At 33.7% G+C, this 25,447-nt stretch overlaps 2 protein-coding genes across 2 annotated transcripts in view; one reads left to right on the top strand and one right to left on the bottom strand.

Moving 5' to 3' along the window:
* LOC127856301 (uncharacterized) overlaps window positions 1–19,918 on the bottom strand; it is a 104,041-nt gene extending 84,123 nt beyond the window's left edge. The window contains exon 1 of the mRNA XM_052392421.1: window positions 19,695–19,918. Within this exon, the coding sequence (XP_052248381.1) occupies window positions 19,695–19,916 (222 nt within the window). The 5' untranslated portion in view covers window positions 19,917–19,918. The remainder of the gene's footprint in view (window positions 1–19,694) is intronic.
* A 1,978-nt stretch (window positions 19,919–21,896) lies between these two features.
* Window positions 21,897–23,360, top strand: LOC127854681 (uncharacterized). The gene has a single exon (XM_052389742.1). It carries the CDS (start codon window positions 21,897–21,899, stop codon window positions 23,358–23,360), a length of 1,464 nt encoding a protein of 487 aa, XP_052245702.1.
* Window positions 23,361–25,447: the final 2,087 nt, after the last annotated feature.

Here is a 25,447-nt window from a genome sequence, read left to right as displayed (position 1 = left end):
TAGACATAACGCTCGTCATTTCATTTTGTTCCTACGTCAAAAATTCTGGTTGCTATGGCAACGAAAATAAATAAATTCCAATGGTGGAATTTCTGACGATGGTGGAGCCGGTAGGGGACTTAATTGCTTTGCATAAGTCTTGTTTTACCTACAACGTTGCTCATTACGAGTCAGTTATAACTGTTAATCGATTTCCATATATCTTCATTTCCACAAACATACATAAATTGACTATGCACAGACAGAACAGAACATAATATTTATTAAACTAAAGCATTATAGGCTAATCGTGTGTAACTATACACGAAAAGATTCACGACATGAGATATGCTAGATTTCAACAAGTATATATTACTACTATGAATATGTTAATACACTTTCATAGTTTCATAGAAGTGGGATTGTTAACTGTAAATGAAAGTATGCAGTTTTTATATTTTAGTCGTTTCAAATATCTTGACATGAATAAGGACAAGATTTGCTTAAGTGTGGATAAAAACGGTAATACTGTATAAGTGCATAATTGTTTTTGAAGGTATGAATGTATAAATGTAACGTTTCAGTAACTGTTATTAAAATATGTTTCTTTCAAAATATAACATAGATAAACGATGTATTAAGAACACGTTTAGTAAGATTACATTATATTTAATATCTTATAAACATTTGCTATTTATTAATATATATAGATATATATATATATATAGATATAGATATATATAGATATAGATAGATATATATATATAGATATAGTATATATATATATATATATATATATATAGATATATTATATATATATATAGATATATATATATATATATATATATATATATATATATATATATATATATATATATATATATATATATATATATATATACATGTATACATGTATTTCAAAAAAATCGTAACAGTGGACACACACACTTTATTTTAAGAATTTAAAACAGATACCCATACGTGAACTTCAGTTGTTTTTGTTTATAAAAAGACTGCAAATATAATAGAACGAATACCACAACAAAAGAGCATGTTGGGAACTAATAATGTTCCTTACTCGTATGTCAGTAATTGATAAAATGGACAATAGGTTGTGTGAACTAACAAAAAATAATAATCAGAAAAATATCGTAACAGTGGACACACACACTTTATTTTAAGAATTTAAAACAGATACCCATACGTGAACTTCAGTTGTTTTTGTTTATAAAAAGACTGCAAATATAATAGAACGAATACCACAACAAAAGAGCATGTTGGGAACTAATAATGTTCCTTACTCGTATGTCAGTAATTGATAAAATGGACAATAGGTTGTGTGAACTAACAAAAAATAATAATCAGAAAAATATCGTTAAAATATTGTCATTAACGCATGAACATTTCATAATCAGCAAACAAAATGCGACTCATTTGTTTATTTTGCCTAATGTAAAAGCATAATAGATTACATTATGAACGGTATCCCACAGCGGTCACATCAAATAGTCGTCAAATATTGTTACTCTGTAATGAAACTTCTGTGCTCATTATTTTAGCAGATCCTCCCTCGGGGGCGGGGGGGGGGGGGACAAATTTGCACGTCGGGAAATATTGCATGACGGAACTGGATTAATTTCGTTCGCTGCGATCCCAAAGGACGCTTCGGCATTTAGGTCATTGGGTAAATGTTTAGGATTTATAGCGTCCATAGAGCTACATAGACATAATGTTCTCAGCAAAATCAATGTGCTACTATAGAGGGACAATCGGTAACTAAATGATCTGATCAAGGAAACTAAGTCGATCGCCGTGTAATTGTTTTCATATTTTTGAAAATGACAGCGAGATTATGTTCATAGCAATTTTAAACCACACTAAATAATATGTTTTCAATTAACAACTATTTAGAGCTTGACAATATAAATGAGATACACATTAAGTAATAACTAGGATCTTGCAATATATGAATATTTAACAACACTGGCGGTTTTCGCTTAGATGGGAGTTTGAATACGTTTTGTTTGAAATTACGAAATTATGTAAATATGCGAAGATATATGATTCCAACGAGAAAAAGAATATTCTTAATTGTGTATCATTGACATGCTTACGGATTGAAAAACTATTAATTTTTCATTCAACATCAATATATACGGATAGGGTCTTTCCAAGCCGACATAGTTAATTTAAAATTTAGCCGAACATGACCAAAAAGTGAAAAGGGAATATATACAATATATTCAAATACTTGTTTATGAATATTGTGGAAGGTTTACGTCTAAAATAATACATAATATGAATCACCTACACATAGACATGTTTTCCATATATTTTATTTTTACATGTTAACCAAATTAAAATACCAACCATTATGTTGTATTAAATATAAGTGTTCGGACTACTTCTATATATGTACGATATACCCGCAGATTTAATTACTCTTTTAGAAAATTGCACTTATTTTTTTAATTCATAAAATGTAACAAATACTTCCATCGTGCTGTGCATGTGTTCCATTTGCTGCGGTCGAAAGGTTCAAGAGGAGTCTAAGTCCTATCTTGGTGATTGATATGTTCGGAAAGCGTATCTTCCATGGCAGCACGATGGGTTTTGTGAAACGTTAATGCTTTTTCCACCGTCTTAAAATGACGTATGTCTGACTAGGCAATATACAACATGTAGATGATTATGGATGTTTGTTCCCAAGAGTGATAAAACAATTGCCAATATGCTACGCGTGTATAAAAATAAGGCGGCAGGCAAATGCAAATGCATCACTTTGCTACAAGCTTGTGTGTAATCCCAAGTCAATTTTGAGCGAATTAATTGTAGTCTAAGTTAAGTCAATGCTACATTTGCGCGAAATATATGACATATGACAAGTGTTATTTTAATCGACAGAGCGTTTTAAGGTTGACGACCTCTTTAAAAGTTATATATCCGTTGGCATCAATAAACAAGGCAAACCAGTAAAAACACGATAACATTATAAGCAGAAGAAAACTGCATGCAGTCATATTCAAAATAAAATGAATCTTCGAGCATTGAATTAAGTATCAGTGAAGTCGAATCAAATCGTTTCGATTTATTTAAGACGGACAGACGATGAGATACCATATGGTTATACCCTTCCCTTGATAACCATGTTTATTTTAAAAGGTTTCGGAACATCTGTTTCACTTTGTGCTCGTCCTGTCCGATTCGAATCTTTTACAACACTCAATTATGGGGTCGTTTATCAAAGGCGACTTATTCGACTGTCACTCAAAGCCTGCATATTTCCCAATCGTTGGAATGCAACCTGATTCCCATAAACATTAGAGATACAGAGAGAAGTTTATTTGTGGAGATATTAAAACATATCCATTAGGCAGTCACAGGAGAAATATATAACAGATACACACATGGTTAACTAATTATTAACACAAGTCGATACTTGTACAATAAAAGGTTCATATAAATAAAATTAAAACTGTAAATAAGCTAATATAAGGATAGGTTCCAAGTAAAAAAACTTTAAAGCGATTACAAAAACATACATAAACTATATGTACGGCGCATAAGCTTTCCAGAACGTAGCAAGCCGCTTCGTACGAGTGCACATATACTTGAAGTCTTGCTGATATTTAATGTACTTATAAACGAAGGAACACATAATCCTATGCAAATCTCGATTGCCGACAGGGCGGATGTACGTGATTTCCAGTATTTGTCTCAGAATATTTTCAAAATCACCATGGTTACAAATTTGTGCACAGATAAGAGATTGAGATGATTTGAAGCCGCAACTGGAAACGAAATAGACTCCGCAAACTCAGCTGGCGCTAATTACAGGTATTGACATTCGTACTGATTGTCTTGGTAAGAGTAATATTTTTAAATATAACACGGAAATATAAAATACGGAATGAGAATCTTAAAATTTTCAAGGTTACATTGCAACAATTAATAAATGTGTCCAAACTGTTTTTAGAAAACGCAACACTTAACCAGAGGGTTATGGTACAAACAACTGCTTCACAATCCGTGTTATTACGAAAATTGAAAGACAAATAATTATAAATCGGTAGTAAACCAAACGAATAAGTCAGTAAACGTATAAAATAAACCATTAAAAACAGCTTTTCGTCCAAACTGACTGTGCCATTCACGATTTTACATAACGCGTTACATGTGTGCAAACTTTTCACGAATGTTAAATAACATTGGAACATTATACGTTCACCTGTATAGTCAGAACAACTAAAAGTGAATGACTTGAATGAAGCTCACTTACCGACCTCTTCAAAAACGCGAGTTTAACATTACGATTATTTAAAAACATGACGACAAATCGATTCTTAATTATAGATCATTCTACTCCTAGGCACTTAACTTGCTCAGCAAAACATAGTGTTGACTGCACTATTAAATCAACCTCTGTTATTGACCTTTTACCACTGGTGTTATTAAAGGCTATAATGTGGTGGTATGAATCGGACAGTTACTGCTGAGGTTTTTCTTGGAATAGTTAGAAAAGGCATCAGTGGCCTCGCTTCAATTAATTGATATGTCACACACAGCGCTCGTTCCACGATAATTTGAATTTATATAATTTAGAAGATCATAATTCACTACCTGGACTGCATGTTTCATGTCTTATGTCCATGCTGTGCTAGGATACGGACTGATCTGCTGCATAGCAAATCGTTATTTATACACGTATGCAGATGATATTTATAACCTCATTTCAAACTTTCCAATCAATGATGGGGCAAAGATGGTACACTTGTTTTACCATTTCATTACCGCAATTTTCAGAGCATCACGAACACACTATGTATCACATATGACATGCGTAGTGGTCATGATTTGGTCGGATGCAATTAAACGAAGCCATGTAATGTTAAATTGAAACGCAATGTGCGCAGAAGGTTAATTGTAATTGAGAAAGGCAAACTAATGTGATCGTAATTTTGGCTCTTATTGGTATTAACAGTATTAATTTAAAAACAAATAATGACCAAACTCACTGTTTTATTCAAGTTTATAAAAAATGCGTTTGTGCAAACATTTCACAAGTGAAAAATAAAATTAGGAAATAAGTGTTATGTTTAACATATTAGAGCATTTGATTCATTGAAGTGATTTTCGCCAACTTAACTTTGAGGCAACGCTAGTTTTCTGTTTTCGTACATTTCATAATGAGAAACCAATCTTGCGGAATACAATATGCCTTTGAATCGGTTTACACCACTAAGGCTTTGCATGACCATTTAGTTCGTGCGACTATAGTTAAAATGAGATTTCAGTGGTGCTTGCTTTTGCAATTTTGTTGTAAGATGTGTGTGGTCATCTGATTATAAGAGAGGCAAACTTTAAGGTGAATAAAGCGTTACCTCCTGCTGATGCTGTTGACGTACTTTTATGTCATTCATCAGCAAACGTATTTAATAACATTAACACAATTGGTGTCACCGCCTTTGAACGGTCAACCCAAAAGCACGATGGGTTTAAACCGGTTTTAACAGGCTCCAAACTTTACATATGGCCACGCAATATTCATTTACAATGACATCTCACAATCTGCGGAGTTATTCATGATCTTGCTCTTTTATACAATTGCTTCACGAAACACAATACCAGGCCGTTAATCAAACGTGGCCGATACAATTAGTCGTGTTCTGCTCAAAGCGGACATTTTGAGTTTAATGAGTATAAGTAAACATAAGTAAATCAGAATTCCACAACTTAAAGCAAGATAATAGGAGTATGATAAGCAGGTTCACACTATAAACTTTAGACAAGCAAATAAGTGTATTTGTTCAATTAGATAAACCGACTATAAGCTATATACCTGTCGAGAACTTTAGACATATGGTGACAATATTTTCGGAAGTTAGAACGCCTTCTCATACGAAGACACTTCTGATTGCATTCTTCGCGACATTGCAAGTACTTAAAAATCAACACATAATCTAGTGCAAATCTCATTTATCAACAGGGCGGATGTGCGTGAATTTCACGCTATTTTATCAAATCCCTTCAGGAACACAATGTCAATCATTAGATATTATGTTGATATTTTGAGAACATTTAAGATCGAAAATGAAAACTCCGCAAAATAGATTGTTTCTATTGGCTCTCGAATTAACAGCGTTGGAAAAAAATGACATAAATCCCAAAAGATATTTCATCGACATATGTGTCGATTTGTTGGGCTGTTGGTCATTTGTCATTAATTAACCCATTTATGCCTAGTGGACACGCCCATCCTTCCAAATTGGATCAATGAATTTCAAAAATAAGGGATTTCTAGTATATGTATTTCTATATTTAGAATATTTCTTACTGAAATTCCTTTAAGCAAACAGCGCAAACCCTGATGAGACTGGGGTCTACGCTGTTTGCAAAAGCCTTTTTTTCTAGACGCAAGGCATAAATGGGTTAAGTACCACCTACACATGCTGGTGCAACTGTAGTGTCTCTTTGGTTACAATCAATTATTTTATGGACGTATGACGTTCTTAAAATACGGTTATAATCGGAGCAAACATGATTGTCAACCAATTCCCTAAAGCGTTGCAATCTCTGCCATTTAAATTGTACAGCTTTCACTGGACACAATTTAATTACGCATTTTGTTAGCGTTCTGATAAATGCGATATCATCAATCACATTTTGCATATCAATGCGCCGCCCGTGGGCGAAAATCTTAATTATTTGCAAATAAATATTACATTATCCCTGGCTGTCATTACTTTCATCGCATAGCCTAGTTGGATCTGAAAGATTACCCCGGCGTTTTTTTCTCCGTAGCACGAAATTTTATAGAACCACGACCATCAGCCTGTAATTCTAGAAAACGCATTTAATTGCTATAACTACTGCATTTACAACAATGTTGTATTCTTGCGTTTGTAGGTTCATGACGCTGCAAAACAAACAAAAATAGTAAGTGATTTTTGGTTCAATCCGCAAAATAAATATATCTCAACAAAACGAATGACAGAAAGTACGTAATAATAAATTCACAAAAACTCGATGCATCAAACAAGGAACATATATAATAACCCATCAATCATTTCGGATTTAACAGGATAAATTTAATAAATAATAACAATATTTATTATTTACCCCCCCCCCCCCTACAAAATACATAGAAAGATCAATAAATTATATCAGAATTAATAACCGAAAATACGGGCTTCTATGCCACATTGTAGCGAAAAAACAGAATCTGGATGAGGATTGATTTGAAAAGAATGGAGTGAGTTAACTAGATCACAGGTTACCCCTGCAAGCACGACACGCAATACGGAATCTTGATTTTGGGCTTAATACACACACGCTTTCAAAAAACACCACACAAGTATCAAAACAATAACTTAGTTAATTGTAAATAAGTAGATGCTTGCAATTCAATTTAACACTTGATGGGAGAGTCCACTAGGCATAAATGGGTTAAAGGCTAATCTTATTCCTATGGGGTTTCTGTGAGGCGAGTCATTTGCATAACAGGTTTGGACTTCATCATACATTTCTTTAACCAGACGAGTCGCTCACGTCGAGTCAGTAATAAATGCCCATTGATTTCCATACATTTATTGAACATGACAGAATACAAACGAATATTTATTAAAATTAAAGTAACATAATTACTACAAATCAAAGAATATTTCGCAAACTATTTCGTAAAATAAAGTTAAGCCATAGAAAATAAGTGATCCTTATAGCAATAGCCAAAATGTCAACGCAAGATGTGGAATGGTAACATATATTTTATCAAAATATAGTACGAAATATTCGTTGACTTTGAGTGTTTATGGTCTTTTAAGCTTGACATGCTTATCGTTATATCAATATATATGAACAGATACGTGCAACGAAAAGTCTTATTTCTAGTCGTAGATTTCTACAATTATACATTACGACTTAGAATATTTGTCTTGTTCTGATAAAACTGGGCATAAAACATGTGCGTAAAGTGTCGTCCCAGATTAGCATGTGCAGTCCGCACAGGCTAATCAGGGACGACTCTTTCCGCCTAAACTTGATTTTCGGTAAGGAGGGACTTCCTTAAAACTAAAAATACCATAAAAGCGGAAAATGTCGTCCCTGATTAGCCTGTGCGGACTGCACAGGCTAATTTGGGACGACACTTAACGCACGTGAATTAAGCCCAGTTTTCTCAGAACAAGACACATATTAATACAACGTCATAAGGATGAGGATGTCAACTGTACGACAAAATATACAGTTACTCACATTTTATCCGTTTCAAATACTTTGACATAAATGAAGATTATATTTGTTTATAGTTTGTGCATTGTGTAATATTTCAGAAAATATCATCACAATATGCTACTTATATGGAAAAATGGAACAATATATATATACATATATATATATATATATATATATATATATATATATATATATATATATATATATATATATATATATATATATATAAGGACAACAGATGTGCATTCATATCGTTAGAAATTCAGTGCCGATTATCACTAACGCCACTTTTCTACAAGGATATGTAAAAGGCATCCCAATACGTATTTTTGCCTTTATGAGAATTATTTTGAAGAAATAAAGCTTCTGTTTATGTAGTGAAATGCGTACATAACGTTTTAAATGTACAAAACACGTCAATACGACAGGGTTAAAAAGTAAACAGGTGTTATAAAAGTACTTGAGAACCTTTGACGCGATAAAGAAAGAATTTCCGTTACTACGTTGACCCTTCTATAATACCAAAAGTAAATATTGCACTGATAAAAACTCGAACCAATTAAATTGACGAGTAAACGATACTATAGCGAATTGTCAATTTTAAAACCAGCGAATGACATGCGATTTATTTGTTTATTTTGCCTAATGTAATGGTATTATAGATGGCATTTTGAAAAACAACCCAAGGCGGTCACATTTCAAATTTCATTCATTTACTGTTTACAGATACTTTCGATCAAAGCCCATGAAACAGCCTCCGAATTATGGTACTCGGTAATGGAACTTCTATGCTTGTTGTTTCAGCCGACCCTCCCTTTGGGGCTGAGGGACCAATTTGCGAGTCAGGAAATATTGTATGACGGACCTTGATTAATTTTGTTCGCAGCGATCCCACAGAGAAGGAATGCTTTGGCATTTATGTCATTTGGGTAAATGGTAAGGATTTATAGCGTCCATAGAGCTACATAGACACATTGTTCTAATATAAAGAAATGTGTGTTGATACAGGGACAGTCGGTAAGTAAAGATCAATTGTCACATTTTTAGGCGCACTTTCTACTTTTTGAACAACATGCATGTTTTAGATATTTTAGATATTCCGACCACTGTCATGTGTGCAATATATATATACATATAATCAATCTTTTAGAACATTTCATTCAATTTTCTAGTGCAGAAGAAATAAGACATAATATTCAATCGTGTAGTGCTAATGTTTCCCATTTGGTGCATTCAAATAAGTTAGAGACTAGTTTAAATTCTATCGTGGTGATTGATGTGTTTAGATAGCGTATATCTCTGGCTGCACAATCGTTTATGAGTAATGTTAATGCTTTTTCCCGCTGTCTTAAAATGACATTGCAAAACACAATATGTAGATGTTTATGGATATTTGTTCCCAAGAGAGATCAAATAATTACCAATGATAGATGTTATGCGTATTTTAGGATAAGGCGGAAGGAAAAGGCAGCAAGTTACCCCACGGTAAAGTTGAGCGAACCCATAGAAGCCACTGTTAACTCAACGCTTAACGTATGACCATAAACATATGTAACACGTGTTATTTAAGAAGACGTACATATTTTACATCAACGACCTTTGCAAAAGGTTAATTTCAAATCAAACAAATCGAAAGGGCCGATCATTTAAACCAAGATAATTTTATAAGCTAAATAAGATGGCATGCATTTATTATCTGCCAAAAATCATTTCATGTAGCATCAGTTTAATCCGGCCACCACTGCTCGAGTTATGTAAGACGGTCGGATTATGAGATACCATATGGTCCCGACTCCATCCCTTTAATAACAACGTCCAGTCTTTAAGTTTTTCGGAATTACTTGTTCAAGTTTGTGCTACTCCTCTCCAATTAAAAACTTCAACAAAACAAAAGTTTGGTGTTAATTAGAGGCTTGTTCGTCTGTTTTTCAAAGCCGACATATTTTCCAATAGTGCTAACGTAGTAACTAAAATAATAAAATTAAAACAAGATGTGTTTGTGAAACACTATGTCCCCATATATTTGACCTTTGACCTTGAAGGATGAGATTGACCTTGACCTTTCACCAATCAAAATGTGCAGCTCCGTGAGATACACATGCATGCCAAATATCAAGTTGCTATCTTCAATATTGCAAAAGTTATGGCAAATGTTAAAGTTTGACCAAACAAACAAAGCAACAAACATCAAACCAACAGACGGGGCAAAAACAATATGTCCCCACTATAGTGGTGGGGGACATTAAAAATATGCGCATACGTCACTCAATATTGCACATGTAAGTATTTTGCTACAAAAATGCAAATGACGTATTAAATACGTTTCCATGAAATAACTCATATATACAAACATACATAAATGCATATATCGATTAATCGAGGTAGATTCTAATACAAATCACGACTATTGATATAGATAGATTGATAGGAACTTGTGGTTCATTAACTAGAGAAGAATAGTCAACAACAAAAACACACACACTTTCAGCTGTACATCCCTGCATAAAGTTAAGCGTTGGAAAGAATATTTCAGACAAAAAAACTATAATTATGTGGTAATTGGACAGTAGTGCACGTGTTGGTTAAAATTGGGAGACTCAAATATGCAATTATTGCTTCATCGCTTAGAACAAGTAGAGAAAACTAAACTAGACGAGATGAAAAATGACAAACGTGATATATTAATAATGATCACGTGGTGCAATTTAATTGAAATTTCATCAGGAAAATGTCAATGTCCAGAAATATAATCGAGACAGAAAAAACCTTTTACCAATACATTCGCAAGTCTTGTTTAAGGCAAACTGTATTTGCAATCCAAATATACTTAGAACATAACAAATGATTACACATGGGGTCATAAGAAACATGCGGGTTACCCGATCCTATTTGCCAAACCCAGCGACAATAGTTAATCAAAAATGTATATGCATAAAATAAGTGCAATTTATTTCATCGTTTTCTTTTACAAATCTATCATTTTCGATCATATCAAAATCTAGAATCTTTTAAAACCGTTTCCGCAACTCAGCCATTGTTGACTTGCAAGTCATTTGAATATGAGAAATCGAACGTGGGCTTTGATTTCAAACTAAACCTATGGTTTTGTGTAACTAAATACAGTGTTTATTTCGGCTTGTCAATTCGGTCTCCGTTCGCTATGTAAAGTTTAAACCAAATTGTAATACCGAAAGCATATCTTGCAAATCTACTCGACGTTGCTAATAATAATGGGCTAAATGAAACTGAATGTGATATTCATATTGCATCACTGTAGAGAAACGACCATTAACAATCTAAAGACGGAATACAACCATTTAATAGCACAAGGTGAGAATAAAAACTCAAGATCATAAAAAATAGAGAAACGTATAAAGCTATTACGATAAGAGGCGTAAACATAAATAAAGCAGTTAAAATAATAAGAACAGGTACACCAACAGGAAAACACAAGTCGATACAAGTAGGTAACCGGGTTATGTTACGAAAATAAAAATAAAACTGTAAATAAGCTAATATAAATGTAGGCTTCAAGACAAAAACTGTGAAGCACCTATTAACACATATAGAAACTATATTTAAGGCGTATGATGAGCAGCTGTCCAGAATTTAGAAAGCTACAAATTACTTGATTAGCTTGCAGTCTTGCAGTCTTGCTGATAGCTCACGTTCATATAAACGAGTGAACAACTAATCGTATGCAAATCCTATGCTTATTCCCAGTTGCCGACAGGACGGATTTGGGTGTTTTTCCTTATTTTGTCTCAAAATAACTTCAATATCACCATGGTTACCCAGGTGTGTCAAAAGGAGTCATTGAGTTGACACCGCAAACGGAAATTGAATATATTCCGTAAACTCAGTTGTCGCTAATGACAGGTATTGACATGGGTATAAATTGTTTTCGTAAGAATAATGTCAATCCCTGCAATGATTTTTAACACGGAGAGTTAAAGTAGTAAACGTTTGTTTTCAATTCTAGAACGCTATAAAAAATGTTTTCAAACTGATTTTAGAAAACCCCACACTTAACCAGAGGGTTATAGTACAAAATACTGCTTCACAATCCGTGTTCTTGCGAATAATTTAATACGAATACACATATTTCACTTAAATTATAAAATTAGTCATTTGAAAAGTTTGACATTACGAAAGCTTTCCGACCAAAATTATTATTTATCATACAAAATTAGTATGTATTATTCAAGCTTATAATACATATTATGTAACGAAAGTGTTCTTACGATTAACGAATGCAAAATAAAATATAGAAATAAGTGTTCAGTTTGAAATAGTATGCCCCGTAATGTTTTGTCGTGATGTAGCCAGCTAAACGATAAGGCAACGCTAATTTTCGGTTTTCGTTCTAATTTTATTTTTATGTGAAACAAATCCGCCATAATATAACCAACGGTTAAGGTTAAGCTATTTTGTTTAAGTTCCACAGACGTTAATTCAGATATTTAACTTCCAAATTATTTTATAAGTAAGTGTCTTCTTATTATTTAATCCCAAAATTATTTAAATTATATATAACAAAGTATTTACATATACTTAAAATGATTTTGGTCTTACAATTTGATGTGATGAGCAAAGTGTTTGCGCTAATTTCTCACGAATCATTCCATTTCTTGCGTGAAAAATTATCAATCATGAAATTGCATACTTCCTTATTTGCGAAACATTCGATATTTAGATAACGCTTGCTTCAAAACATGACTTCAAAACGTTTCCGCACTATAAATCGTTTAACTCAGAGGCCATAAGCATGCTCAGCAACATAAATTGTTGATTGCATTGTAAAATCTACATCTGTTATTGACCTTTGGCTGTGGCTACGTTACAGTTAATTGACATGTCACACACAGCACTTATTATGCATTAATTGGCATTTACCTAAATTGGAGGAAGGGGATAATTCTATACATTGACTTTTTGTTTCACGTTTTTTTCCTAACTTGGCTAAGATAGAGACAAATCTGTTGCCATCAAAATAGTGTTTAATACTCATTCAAATTTGAAGTACGTTTTTATTACAAAACTTCATGGCCGTTCTAGGAATCAGTAACAAACTGATGAAGATGCAATATCAGCGTCGGAGACTAGTTTAAAAGATTCCACAAACAATTTATTCAAACAGATGCTCAGAATTTTGTATTGCCTTATTACATGCGAATTCATCTCATTTCTACTGCAAACAAACTTATCAATTGCTTGTTGGGCATATATGGTTCGCTTGTTTTACAATAACATTACCGTAATTGACTCAGCATCTTGAGCACAATATTCATTTGGCGTCCCCAGTAGGCGTGATTTGGTTGGATGAAATTAAATGAAGCAATGTTATTTTTAGTGGAAACGTCTGCCTGAAGAAGGTTAATGGTTATTGAGATAGGCCAACTAATGTGTACCTAATTTGTGCTATCATAGGTTCTCGCAGTGTCAATTTAAATGCGCTGTAAAAATAACAATAACACAATTACGCTGTTGCAAAGCCAAATATTTTGCCCCATAAAGAAGTTGGAATGATAAACAATTAAATACTCCAGTGTATGATTACAAACATCATTTATTATTCTGTTTATAACATGCATGCTTATAATATTCTATGGTGAAAATAAAATTGAAAAATAATTATTACAAAAATAGTCAATTGATTTGAAACACGACTCGCCACATCTCTCAACTAAATTATTTTGTGTCAGTTGTGTGCTTCGGATAATTAACAATACATATGCATGTTTTATTTGCACACATTTCAACCACTAGAAAAAAAGCTATTTTTTGTGATGTAATGTGTGTACATATGGCATCCCGTAAGTAAATAAAGATAAAGACGAATTAAATCGTTATATACTTACCAATGAAGTTATTACAAATATAAACGCTGCTTAAATCTAAATAAAATACACAATTGAAGCGTTGGTGCCTTAGTATAATTTACTCGCTTAATTGTATTTCAAACCACGAGGCTTTTGCAGTATGCATTGCATGAATAAAACAATATGGCCGTCTATAACTTAGTAACTATATGCATGTTCTGTAAGCCTTACAATACATTAACTTTGAAAAACCGACCATTTAAATAAAATCGTTATGATTTCTCAAGTTTATGATTTGCAAATTGCTTAATCAGAGAAATGGATGTGATACAATGCCCGAATTATTTACCAAACAAATGTATTCATTCGGCGCACATTGACATTTTTTATGCAATCTATACAAGAATACACAGTTTATCCAAGCAAAAATTTACAAACCGGACCCATACAAACTATTGTTTTGTTCTGCATCTACATGTTTACATGGCTGTTTGTAGTTAAACGTTTTAGTCCATGCCCTTTGAAATGTAAAAACCTTTTTTAGCTGCAAAATATTCATGCATATTTATTGCTATATTTATGATTGTTGCTATTATTTTGAAATGGAATGGAATGAACACAAATTATGTGTAATAAAACATATTATTATATACATGCAAAAAGGATTTATGTTTGCCCATAAGCAATAGTTGACCACATCAATAGCTCTCCATTCTATTGGAGACCTCCGTTTCGGTACACGCACAAACACATTTTTGTAAGAACAAATGTGCTTGTATGTTTGTTGCTCTATTATTTCAGAATGACTTGAACATACAAACTGTGTCATAAAAACGTTTATTCCATGAATGCATAAAGGAAATGTGTTGCCCATTTGCAATAGTTGACCTTATAAATAGCTTTCCATTCTACTGGAGACTTCCGCTTCGGTAAGCGGACAAATATTTGTCAAGACAAAATACATTTACCTTTTAAAATACTATATTATTGTTTCAAAATCGACCGTCTAAAATTCAGCACAGCCACTGATGCAAAAAGCCAACAATCAAAATGATAAAACAACTATTCTGCCGTAAAAGTAACCGAACTAAAATCAAAACAAATAAATAAAAAGCCCGAGAATATTTATCGAAATAAAAAGTATGTACATTTTTACAGGTAAATATTTATTTAAAATGTTAGTGTTATTTCGATATGTATAATGTTTATTAAGTTTTGGAATATTTAATCAATCGTGAATTACTAGCATTGATTAGAGTAAACTACAAGCATGCTATATTTTTGCTTTAGAAAATAAAAACAGCAATATATCAATCAAGTGTAGATTGTTATGGCTCTTTCATACTCTAACAAATGTGATCAAACAACACAAATGCACAGGCATAGTGTGTTCAAGATTGGTTTTGTTAAAGGTTGTTGCGCTTTTTTCATATACCTTTAAATCCTTTAGACATTGCCTTGTAAACGAAGTTTAACTGAAATTGAGACCAAAAACAAACAGAAACGGAGAGGAAGAGATATAAACCATACTCAATGTGCAAACAAACTTATGCATTAACAATTTATAATTTGCTTATATTAATTAATAATGTATCATTCAATTAAAAATGTAGTGTTTACATAACATTTTCATCATTTGTTGTTTATTTTTGCACATCACAGACACGATTATAGATTGAATTTTTATATGGATAGGTGAACGCCTTTATGGTATCTCAAAACTATTCTCGCATCTTGATTTGTGTTTTCTAATAAACCATTTAACTTAAAAGAACAAGATGATCTGTTGATATTCGCCAATCTGAAACAATCAGCCTAGTATGCGTGCTTATATTTCTTACATGCTTTACTGTTTTGCATGTGTTCGTCGTTAAATGAATAAAGTTATAGTTATAGTTATTGCTGATAAATAGGCAACGTATACGTGTTTCTTATAGAAACATTATTAACATGGTTGACATATATTTGGAGAGTACTGCAATATATGGTTGTTATGAGGTAATTGTTTTTGTTTTACTTAAACGGAGACGATGTTTTGGAACATTCTTCTTTTAGGATATTGACATTAATGTATACAGGTAGTTTTCCTATATATCATATATAACATATATAACAACTCATTCTTAAACCTTTCGTTTTATACAATCTCTTCCACATATTTACGATGTACATAATGTCGGAAATAACTACGATGTTGTTTTGGCCATTTCTACAGGAATCGTCATGTGACTCTGTAAATTATTAAAGCAACTTAAACGTTTTTGTATTCCCGTAATCGATCGAACATTTGACTTAATGACGTTCTCTCATGTTACTAATCATTGTTTTAAATATATAAATCATATTACACAGCAACAATTGTTTACCGGATTCAAATTTGTAAAGGCGACTGCAGAAGTATCCATTGAAAGATATTCTCGCTATGAATAGTGTATCATATTTAACGAGCCACATGGGAGTTCGCGAAACAAATCATGCATGAACATTGAATTGGCCTCAGTTACCTTGCTTGTTTCGTGAATCTCAGGTTACGCGTATGGTTGTTGTATAGTGGATGTAAACACGTATGATCCAACGTCTTCATATCAAATGCCTGTTATAATCAAATGTGAAATCAAATGTGTAATCATATATACCACAGTCAATCAAAAGTACTAGTTTATCATTACTGCCTGTGAACTTAGTATATTACTTTTTTTCCGAAATCTTATTTTTTCTCTGCCATTACTTTGTTTTGAAATTTCATTTAGTTGAATATTCATATATTTATATTATATTATTGATTTGATTACAATTAATATAATATTATGACACGTGACATATGATACGATGTTCATATATATAAGTCTCAATAAATTGTATGTTCTGTTCTTCTGTTATGTAATCAAATGTATAACTAAACTGAAGTTTTAAGATTTAAAATGTTTACTTAAAATGTAAACTATACCAGTCACTCAGTTGTTTATTTACGCGAATTTTATGCGATTAAATGTGATGAATTACTAGTATAGTATGTTCAATATGCGTTGTTAAAAACATAATTCATTTGTTTTGAAATTTGAGGTTACTAACAAGTCTGCGACTGAAGTATTTGTTGACATGTGGACGGACAAATTATGCGTCTTACAGCAGTTACATTTAGCTTGATGGAAATAGACGAAGTATTTCTAAGCGGAATCCTATTGTTGCGAATACCAAAACGCATATTAAAATGCACTGTACAAACATTTGTGCATTATTCTTAGTTTGAACGTGGCTCATTGAGATATATGCTATACTTAAAGTTATTTCGAGTTTTCTGGTATGTAATTTACAGATGCCATATACCGCAAAAAGGTAAGCTACCACCACTATTAATATAGATGTCTTTAGAAGTAGACGGTTTAATTTGTTTAAAACTGTATGTTCAAAACACGGTTGCAGCCTTAATGAAAGGAAACGTTGACATGTCAGGATTACCACCATACAAATTGTTAAATTAATAAATCTGGTATGAATCAAAATATAATATCGTACTTAACGCAAAAAAGCAAAAATAAGTTTTGTCATATAAGTTTATTGAAGATCAACGTACTGAATGGTCTTTAAGAGATAATGAAACAGTGTGGTTATTTCAACCGGCTAAACTTTGTTTCTGATAAGCTTTTCATGTACAATATTTTAATTAAACCCACCAACATAATTGCACTCTGTCCAAACATGCCTAAGTAAGTCGCGGTAACACCGTGAAATGTTTCAGGCATCGTTTGCATACAGTGCATTGAACTGTCCAATTTACTTGAGACAATGTCCTGATTAAAGCCAGATTGAAATCCCAAGTGCGCATCAATAATTAAGAGATCCGCACTTTTACGAACATGATCAGTCGTAATCAGGAGGATAAACACGGCTTCAGGTGAACAGAAATATAAACAAAGCATGGGAAAACAGGTCAATACAAGACAATTGCTATATCAAGCTACCTTTCGAACGGCTATTCACACGACAATGCTCAACGTTTGACATGACCGTTTCACAACAATAATAATGCTGTAAACGTTAAATTCTGCCTTATTGCTAGTCATAACTGTTTGTAAAACGTATAAAAAACAGCAGATCATGTTTAACTGTCATACACATGAAATACGTAATAATTGACCGATGCATGTGTTACTGACAGAATTGTCATCTTCAAAATGCAAGTGTTTGTAACTGGTATTTTGATTAGCTTATCTGGTTTTCTTTAGAGAACAACAATTTAATTGTGTGTGCCTACGCACGAAGCAATGAATATTTAACGAGCGTTTGTGTGAGACATTGAGTTACTTAAGATATTATTATGTAAACAGTTCGTGCTGGTTTTTAAAATACGTGGTATAAATAAATTAATTGTAACATGATTTTATTTTGCAAGCAGGGTAATCTGTGATGTTATGATTGACAGATAACTTGAAACATTGATCCACAATTCAGGATGCTTAATTAAAAACACATTTAATAACTGGTGAAAAAAATTCCAGGTTATATTTGAATTTAATATTTTCAATGACAACATATACAAAAATAAACCATCAAGCTATTGTTCTTAGATAATAATATAATACGACATTGTTGAATTGAAAAAATATAGGAAATTCGGCATAAATATTAAATTATATTTTTTAAGGTAAAAGGATGGTAACCACCTTCCATGCAATACAATAATTTTTTTCAGAAACGTGTTTTGTTGGTGTTATCGTTAACTCTTTCAGTGCTGGAACCGAATTTTGAAGGCCTTTGCAAACAGTTTGGATCCAGACGAGATGCCACAGAACGTGGCGTCTCATCAGGATCCAAACTGTTTGCTATTCTGATAGTATTCTTTGAACAAAAATCGAAGAAAATGCTAATTTTATAAATTCAGCAGACGACATTTTAGCAGACTACAAATTTCCCAGCATGCAAAGGGTTAACGTTTAGTTGTTCAGTTTACCAGTTTTCTCAAAGAAACGAAAAACAAAGCACCGAATGCATGGAATATAATCGTTCCAAGTTTTTTTGTGTGCCTCAGAAATGCAACGAACGAGATGTCATTCAATGATATCTCTCGAGTGTAAACGCCTTCTCCATGGAAATTCGCAACATGCGCAATAAAGATTTTATGTTGAAGTAACATAATGATCGTCTTCGGAAAGTTTCTTCAAATTCCAGAGAATTGTCGGTGTGTTTTTGGTTGCTTTTCTGATGAAGATTTATGTACTTGGCAATTTCAATGCTTTTATGTTGGACATATTATTTTATAAGAATATTCTGATTTTAATTATAGTTGGGGAATAGTTTTCATAGTTGGATCAATGTAACCATATGTATAATCAAGAATATTTATATGATGCTTGTTGATATATTTTTCATAACAATACAACATTAGTCCATTACAATTTACCTTCGCATTGCAGGTTTCGCAAATATTAAATGAGATGGGAAATCGGTAGTTTATGTCATTATAAAACTATATTCTTTATCCAAGATAAAAATAACCTATAATATTTCAATTAAAAAATGAAACAGTCGAGGAACCTTGTTGTTAATGAATAAATGTTCATTTTGTTTTATGAAAATGTTTATCGAAATAAAATCAGGATGTTATGTTTTAATAGTGTGGACTGAAAACACAAATTTAATTCGAAAATTCAACTTTTTACTCACGATTTTGTGATTTAAATGATCCAATTCCCTCTCTGTAACTTTTTTTCTACTAATTTCTTGCTGATGTCTTTTAAATTCATTGTATTTGCAAAACAAATACATTCCAGGCACAGCTAAAGCACTAAGAGATTTGCTTAGTGGCGAACTCGACTCTTGCCCTTCTGGCATCTTCGCAGATGAACGTCGTTTTAAAAACTGCAGCATTTTATCCATTCGCCGCATATAAGCACATGCTTCGCTAGTAACCGTGGAAAACCCCGTATCCCGCGTTAGCCGTTATTAATCACGCATGACGTCACAAAATCTGCGTCACGTGTTCGCTATCCGCGAATAATACCAGTCAATTACCGCACTAAGACTTATACACTATACTCGTGACAAATTACCGGTTATTACACTATCAATGATTCATTCAAGTGATTTCAAACGTGTTAAAAAGTCCTGGGTTCTTGACTCAAGCATATCCTTTTCTAGCAGAGCCTTCGTTTCACAGAGCGCTTGAGAATATCAATAATTGGTCCCCGTCTTACGGCATTCGCCTATTGGTAAATAGTTTTCCCATAAATGCAGGAGATGGGCATGTGCTTGATCAATATGAGTCTGGGATATTGTCAAGAAACGTCGAGGATCTCAGCAAATGATCGCAAATACAACTTTGAAGTTCACGCGATGAGATAACCTTGTACATCAAAGACGTGAACATGGTTACGTTGGATTAAATATTAACGAAGAAAATATCGTATAAAAATTGCATCGAATGAATAAAAAAGCATACGAACCAAGTTTATATTTACTTTGAAGATAACCATACCAGGCCGTTGTTCATCAATGTTTCCTGAAATAGTAAGTTGATGTCTGTTTTAAGAAACATACCACCCATAGGAATTAACTGTATCTTACCAGATAGCCAATATAAAGGTGCCAACTTTATAACGGCCTTAAAGAAAACCATACCAGGAAGATGTACATTCAATGGTTCCTGAAAAAGTAAGTTGATGTCTGTTTTAAGAACAAACCACCCATGCGAATGACCTGTATCTTAACAGTTAATTAATATTAAAGGGCAAAAGGTTACACACATGACTTCCAATTTCAGACAGGAGCATGCGTAGGAGACACACTATAGGGAACAGCCATGTCTTTTTATTAATTTGTTAGTGTTTTATTAGTAATTACCTCGGTATATAGTTATTTGAAGAAACGGTTTCGTTGTCCACACACTCCGAAAACATTCCTGAATACAAATGATTGATTAATTATGGAATGCACGTTCACAATTTAATGCAAAAAACAACAACATGCATTCAACATCAAGAATGTATTACCTACAATTTGCAGCAAATCGGCACCTGCACAATGCAGTTTAAAGCAATTTTCTAACACAACGATTCCTAATGAATGCAATAACTTCTCGTTGAATATCAGAATACATTTATACCGCGCCTTTATGATATTAAAACCATCAATCAGTACTGCGTACACCGCGATAATAATAAGACAAATAAAATATCTTTCTCGATAAAAAAGAAGCTTACCAGTCCATTAACTGTAAGATTGCTGTAACACAAACTTCTCAGTTGTGTACATTAAAGGGGCTTGGTCACGCACAGGTTTCCCCATGTAGAATTTTTTTGAAAACAATATATAGATACATCACATTCAATTATAAGTATTTTGCCTTCTATATTACGTATTTAAGGCTGCTAAAAGTTGCGTATTCAAAATAAAAAATAAAAGTTTGTTTATGTTTCTATAATTGTGCCCATTCATAGTCGACACGACCATGAAAACAGTCATGTTCACATTTAAATTTCCCGGGCACATAGCAAACACTCCCGAGACGAAAAGCGGAGACCCCCAAACCCACCGATGGAATTTCTCGAGCTGCGCGTTTTGTATCGAAAATTCGGAGTTTGTTGCATACATCGAGTGGTATGACTATACAATACTTTTGCCGATATTCAATCCGGAATATTAAATTCATAAGCAACACCGAGCAATATCGTCGACGAAATCATGTAAGAATAGCCGGTGTTCCAGAAGACCAGGACCGTCAATCATCGGTGTCGGTGACAAATAGAATCAACACACTTGTAAATACACATATGGGTATCGCTATTGAGCCCACTGACGTGCATCACATACTTTGACAATTTAAAGCAAATAAAAATCGGACTGTTATCAGGAGATTCGTCGGTGAGAATGGGAGACACTCCTATGCCTGAAGCAGACGAGACCACGTACCTGGGAGTCACCTTTGACAAGAGGCAAACGTGGAAGCCACACCTCATGAAAGCAGAAGGAAAGGCCCGAAGAAAACTTGCAATGATGCGAAAGCTTGCGGGAACTACATGGGGGGCAAATGAGCACATACTCAAGACAGTCTATCAAGGCACAGTGAGACCCACACTAGAGTATAGTTCCCCCACATGGTCTTCCACAGCCAAATCCAATCGCCAGGCTCTGGATAAAATCCAGAACCAAGCTCTGCGCATCATGACAGGAGCAACCAAGTCTACACCAATTGCCTTCATGGAAAAGATAACAGGAATACAACCACTTCAAGAAAGAAGAGATGTCAAAATCCTGCTTCAGACAGAGAAGTATAAATGTCTAACGGATCACCCCATGTCAGCCAGAGTTAAAGGGTACACCAAAAATCGGATCAAGCGTAGCAGCTTTGTACACGAAGCTAAGAAGCTGGACAAGGCCTATGCAACGGATCTGACCATCCCCACCACTCCGCTTGGTCAAGAAGACATCATAGATCCATTACAAAATGACCTGTCAAATGTTGCAGTAAGATCCAGTGTTCCTCACCTACAGCCAGGTAAACAAGAGGATGAGCATATCAGAAAGAGCCTCACACTTGCCATGATCGATGACGAATACCCAAGAGAGGCATGGACTCATGTCTACACAGACGGTTCTGCCACTAGAGCAGTCATAAATGGAGGTGCTGGCATCGTCATTCTGTACCCATCCGGAAAACGAGAAACACATCATGCAGCAACCGGAACACACTGTAGCAACTACAGAGCAGAGACTTTAGCCCTCATGAAGGCAGTGTCAATGATTGAAGACTCGACCGAAGATGTCAACTCGATAGTCTTCTTTACAGATGCCATGTCTGTATTAGAAGCCCTGACCAACAACAAGGTTCCTCAGCTTGCAAATGCCTTACAAAGAATCAGCACCAACCTAAACGTGACCCTCCAGTGGATCCCAGCACACTGTGGAGTGGCCGGAAATGAAGATGCTGACCAACTGGCAAAACAAGGTGCTCAGTTAGATCAGCCACCTGTGCAAGTAAGCTACAAGGAGAAAGTTACCATCATTAAATCACTTACCCGGCCAAGACAAGAGGCAGATGCATATCATCTCCTAAGCAGGGCAGAGCAAGTGATAATGGTCAGACTCCGATCAGGGCACAACCGACTCAATGCACAAATGCATAAAAAATACAGACTGGCCCCGTCACCGACCTGTCCGTGTGGCACAGAAGACCAAACAGCTAAACACATCCTCCAAAGATGTAAACGTCACGACCAGGAGCGAGCTACAAAGTGGCCCCAGGACACAACCCTCCATCAGAAACTTTATGGAGACGTGGATGACCTGAGACGGACCACATCATTTATTGAAGAAACTGGTGTGATCGTGTAGAGCGAACGCCAAGAAGAAGAAGAAGAGGAGATTCGTCTGACGACAAACCATTAAAACATTTTCCGTAAAGCAAAATTATTCAAAGAGTCTGGCATCTTTGCGAACGAGGATCTTAAACAACTAAATGCAGATATCTAGTTTGTAGCAACTGTGTATAGAGAAACTTTTATTTCGATTTCACTTATGTATTAACTATGCTAATGTACGTAAAATATCCCTGCATGGTGTTGGCTCCCAAATGCCTTAATTGACATCTATGTAAGAAAATAAAACTAAATTGAACACAAATAAAACAAACGAGTACGTGAATGGATAAAAAACACTTTCTCTATCAAGTATCATAAATTACCTGGCTATGCCCATGTGTTTTAGATGTTCTTTGAAAACAGCAACGTCCCTTGTAAACCAAAGTGTCACTATTTGTAATGTAATCACGTCTCCAAGTATAATATACATTCTAAGGCAGCTTTTCGGCGGAAGATGTTTTACATACAGAGGTTTGCGCTTTTCATTTTCACTTTATGTTAGATATGACTTTTGCTTATTGGCTCAATGGCATTATAACCCATCGCAATAACTTGCCTTAATTCACCATGTCAAAGCAATAAAACATACAACTTTACTTATTAAACATAAAAAATTTGTATTCAAAATTGTTACAATATATAGAGAACAAAATTAGATTGATTACTCATATTTGTTTCCAGGTTTACCTTAATAATGAGTAAAGTGAGTTGTAATATAAGACAAATATGTTTTTATGAAACTACAAAATTAGTTGACTCTCATTTATTGGTTATATTATGGTCAGAAAAAAACTTACAGACTGTATATATTTTATTCAGTGTTGTTTTAATGGCCTGTTTGTTTATCATTTTATGCTTTGTGTTCTTGAATACCCTTTACTATCCTTTATGCATATGAAATATTTTTGCTTTAATTCTGTTTAATGGATATGCATGAGACATTGGGTATGAAGTCTCAGTGTGAATATGCACATAAGTTTAATGATCTGATGTTCATGTAAACAGTCTGAAGTTCGAGTTCATAGTCTCTATAATGCTTGTAATACGACATAACTGTTGACGCTCTTTTTTTCTTAAACACAAATAAATGTTATCTGCTATCCTCCTATTTATGTCTTTGGTTGTGGATATTTGAATTATACTGTTTTACTCGCCATTTAAGCAGATAAAATGTATACTTATAAGACAATATTTTTACGATTCAACACAATTTTTGTCTAACATAAAAATGGCCCTTCTTACTTACTTTCTGTTTGTGTCTATGCCTTTGCATGCTGTGTTGTGTACTTTAATATGCACGTACACTAGTTAATCTTGTTTTGCAGTTTAGCACTTATTATTTGCACGTAAACTGTACCGCTTAAGCATGTTTTTTTTTCACATATCAGTCATATTCTTTCTGTGTTTGTTAGTTTCATATTCAGATGCGTTTTTTTTCGTGTGCATGTACTCCAACATGTACTTTCAAGTCAAAATTTTTTAAGCTGAAAAGGTCATTTAACGCCGCCTTCCGGTCATATGCCCACTAAAACAAAGATATTCACGTATTTAATAACTCTAATTTTCTGGAAAAAAAGGAGCAAAACATGGTCACGAAAAAAACGAAACACATGTTCAAAATTCGCTCAAGCTATGATGAGGATCAGCATAAAATTTGAAAAATATAGGACAACTTCTGTATTTGATCGTAAGCGTGATTTAGGTTCATGACCATATTTTTGAGGGTAATAAATAAACATAAGAAATACGTGAACGAATAAACAATCGACAGATGAACTTCTTTTGAACCCAATTTCTGATCAATTGTTTCTTATATCAACTGCAGTAAAAGAAATTATTATCAACACAGTTCAACATATCAAGGAGCATGTTATTATCGTCTGAAGATGTCAATTCCGATTCCAGTCAATACAAGGATTGCTTTTGCTCCATTTGATTTTGAACCAGCTTTCTTCAAAAGTGCCATACAGTTTCCCAAGTTATACTCCCGACCCCATCATATAATCAATTTGGTAAATGGCAATCACATTCTGTATATAATGACAATCACATTTCGTACAT

The sequence above is a fragment of the Dreissena polymorpha genome, chromosome 13 (genome assembly GCF_020536995.1).
Source record: "Dreissena polymorpha isolate Duluth1 chromosome 13, UMN_Dpol_1.0, whole genome shotgun sequence".
NCBI lineage: Eukaryota > Metazoa > Mollusca > Bivalvia > Myida > Dreissenidae > Dreissena > Dreissena polymorpha.
Note: the sequence above shows the minus strand (reverse complement) of the source record. Positions and strands in the feature narration are given on the sequence as shown.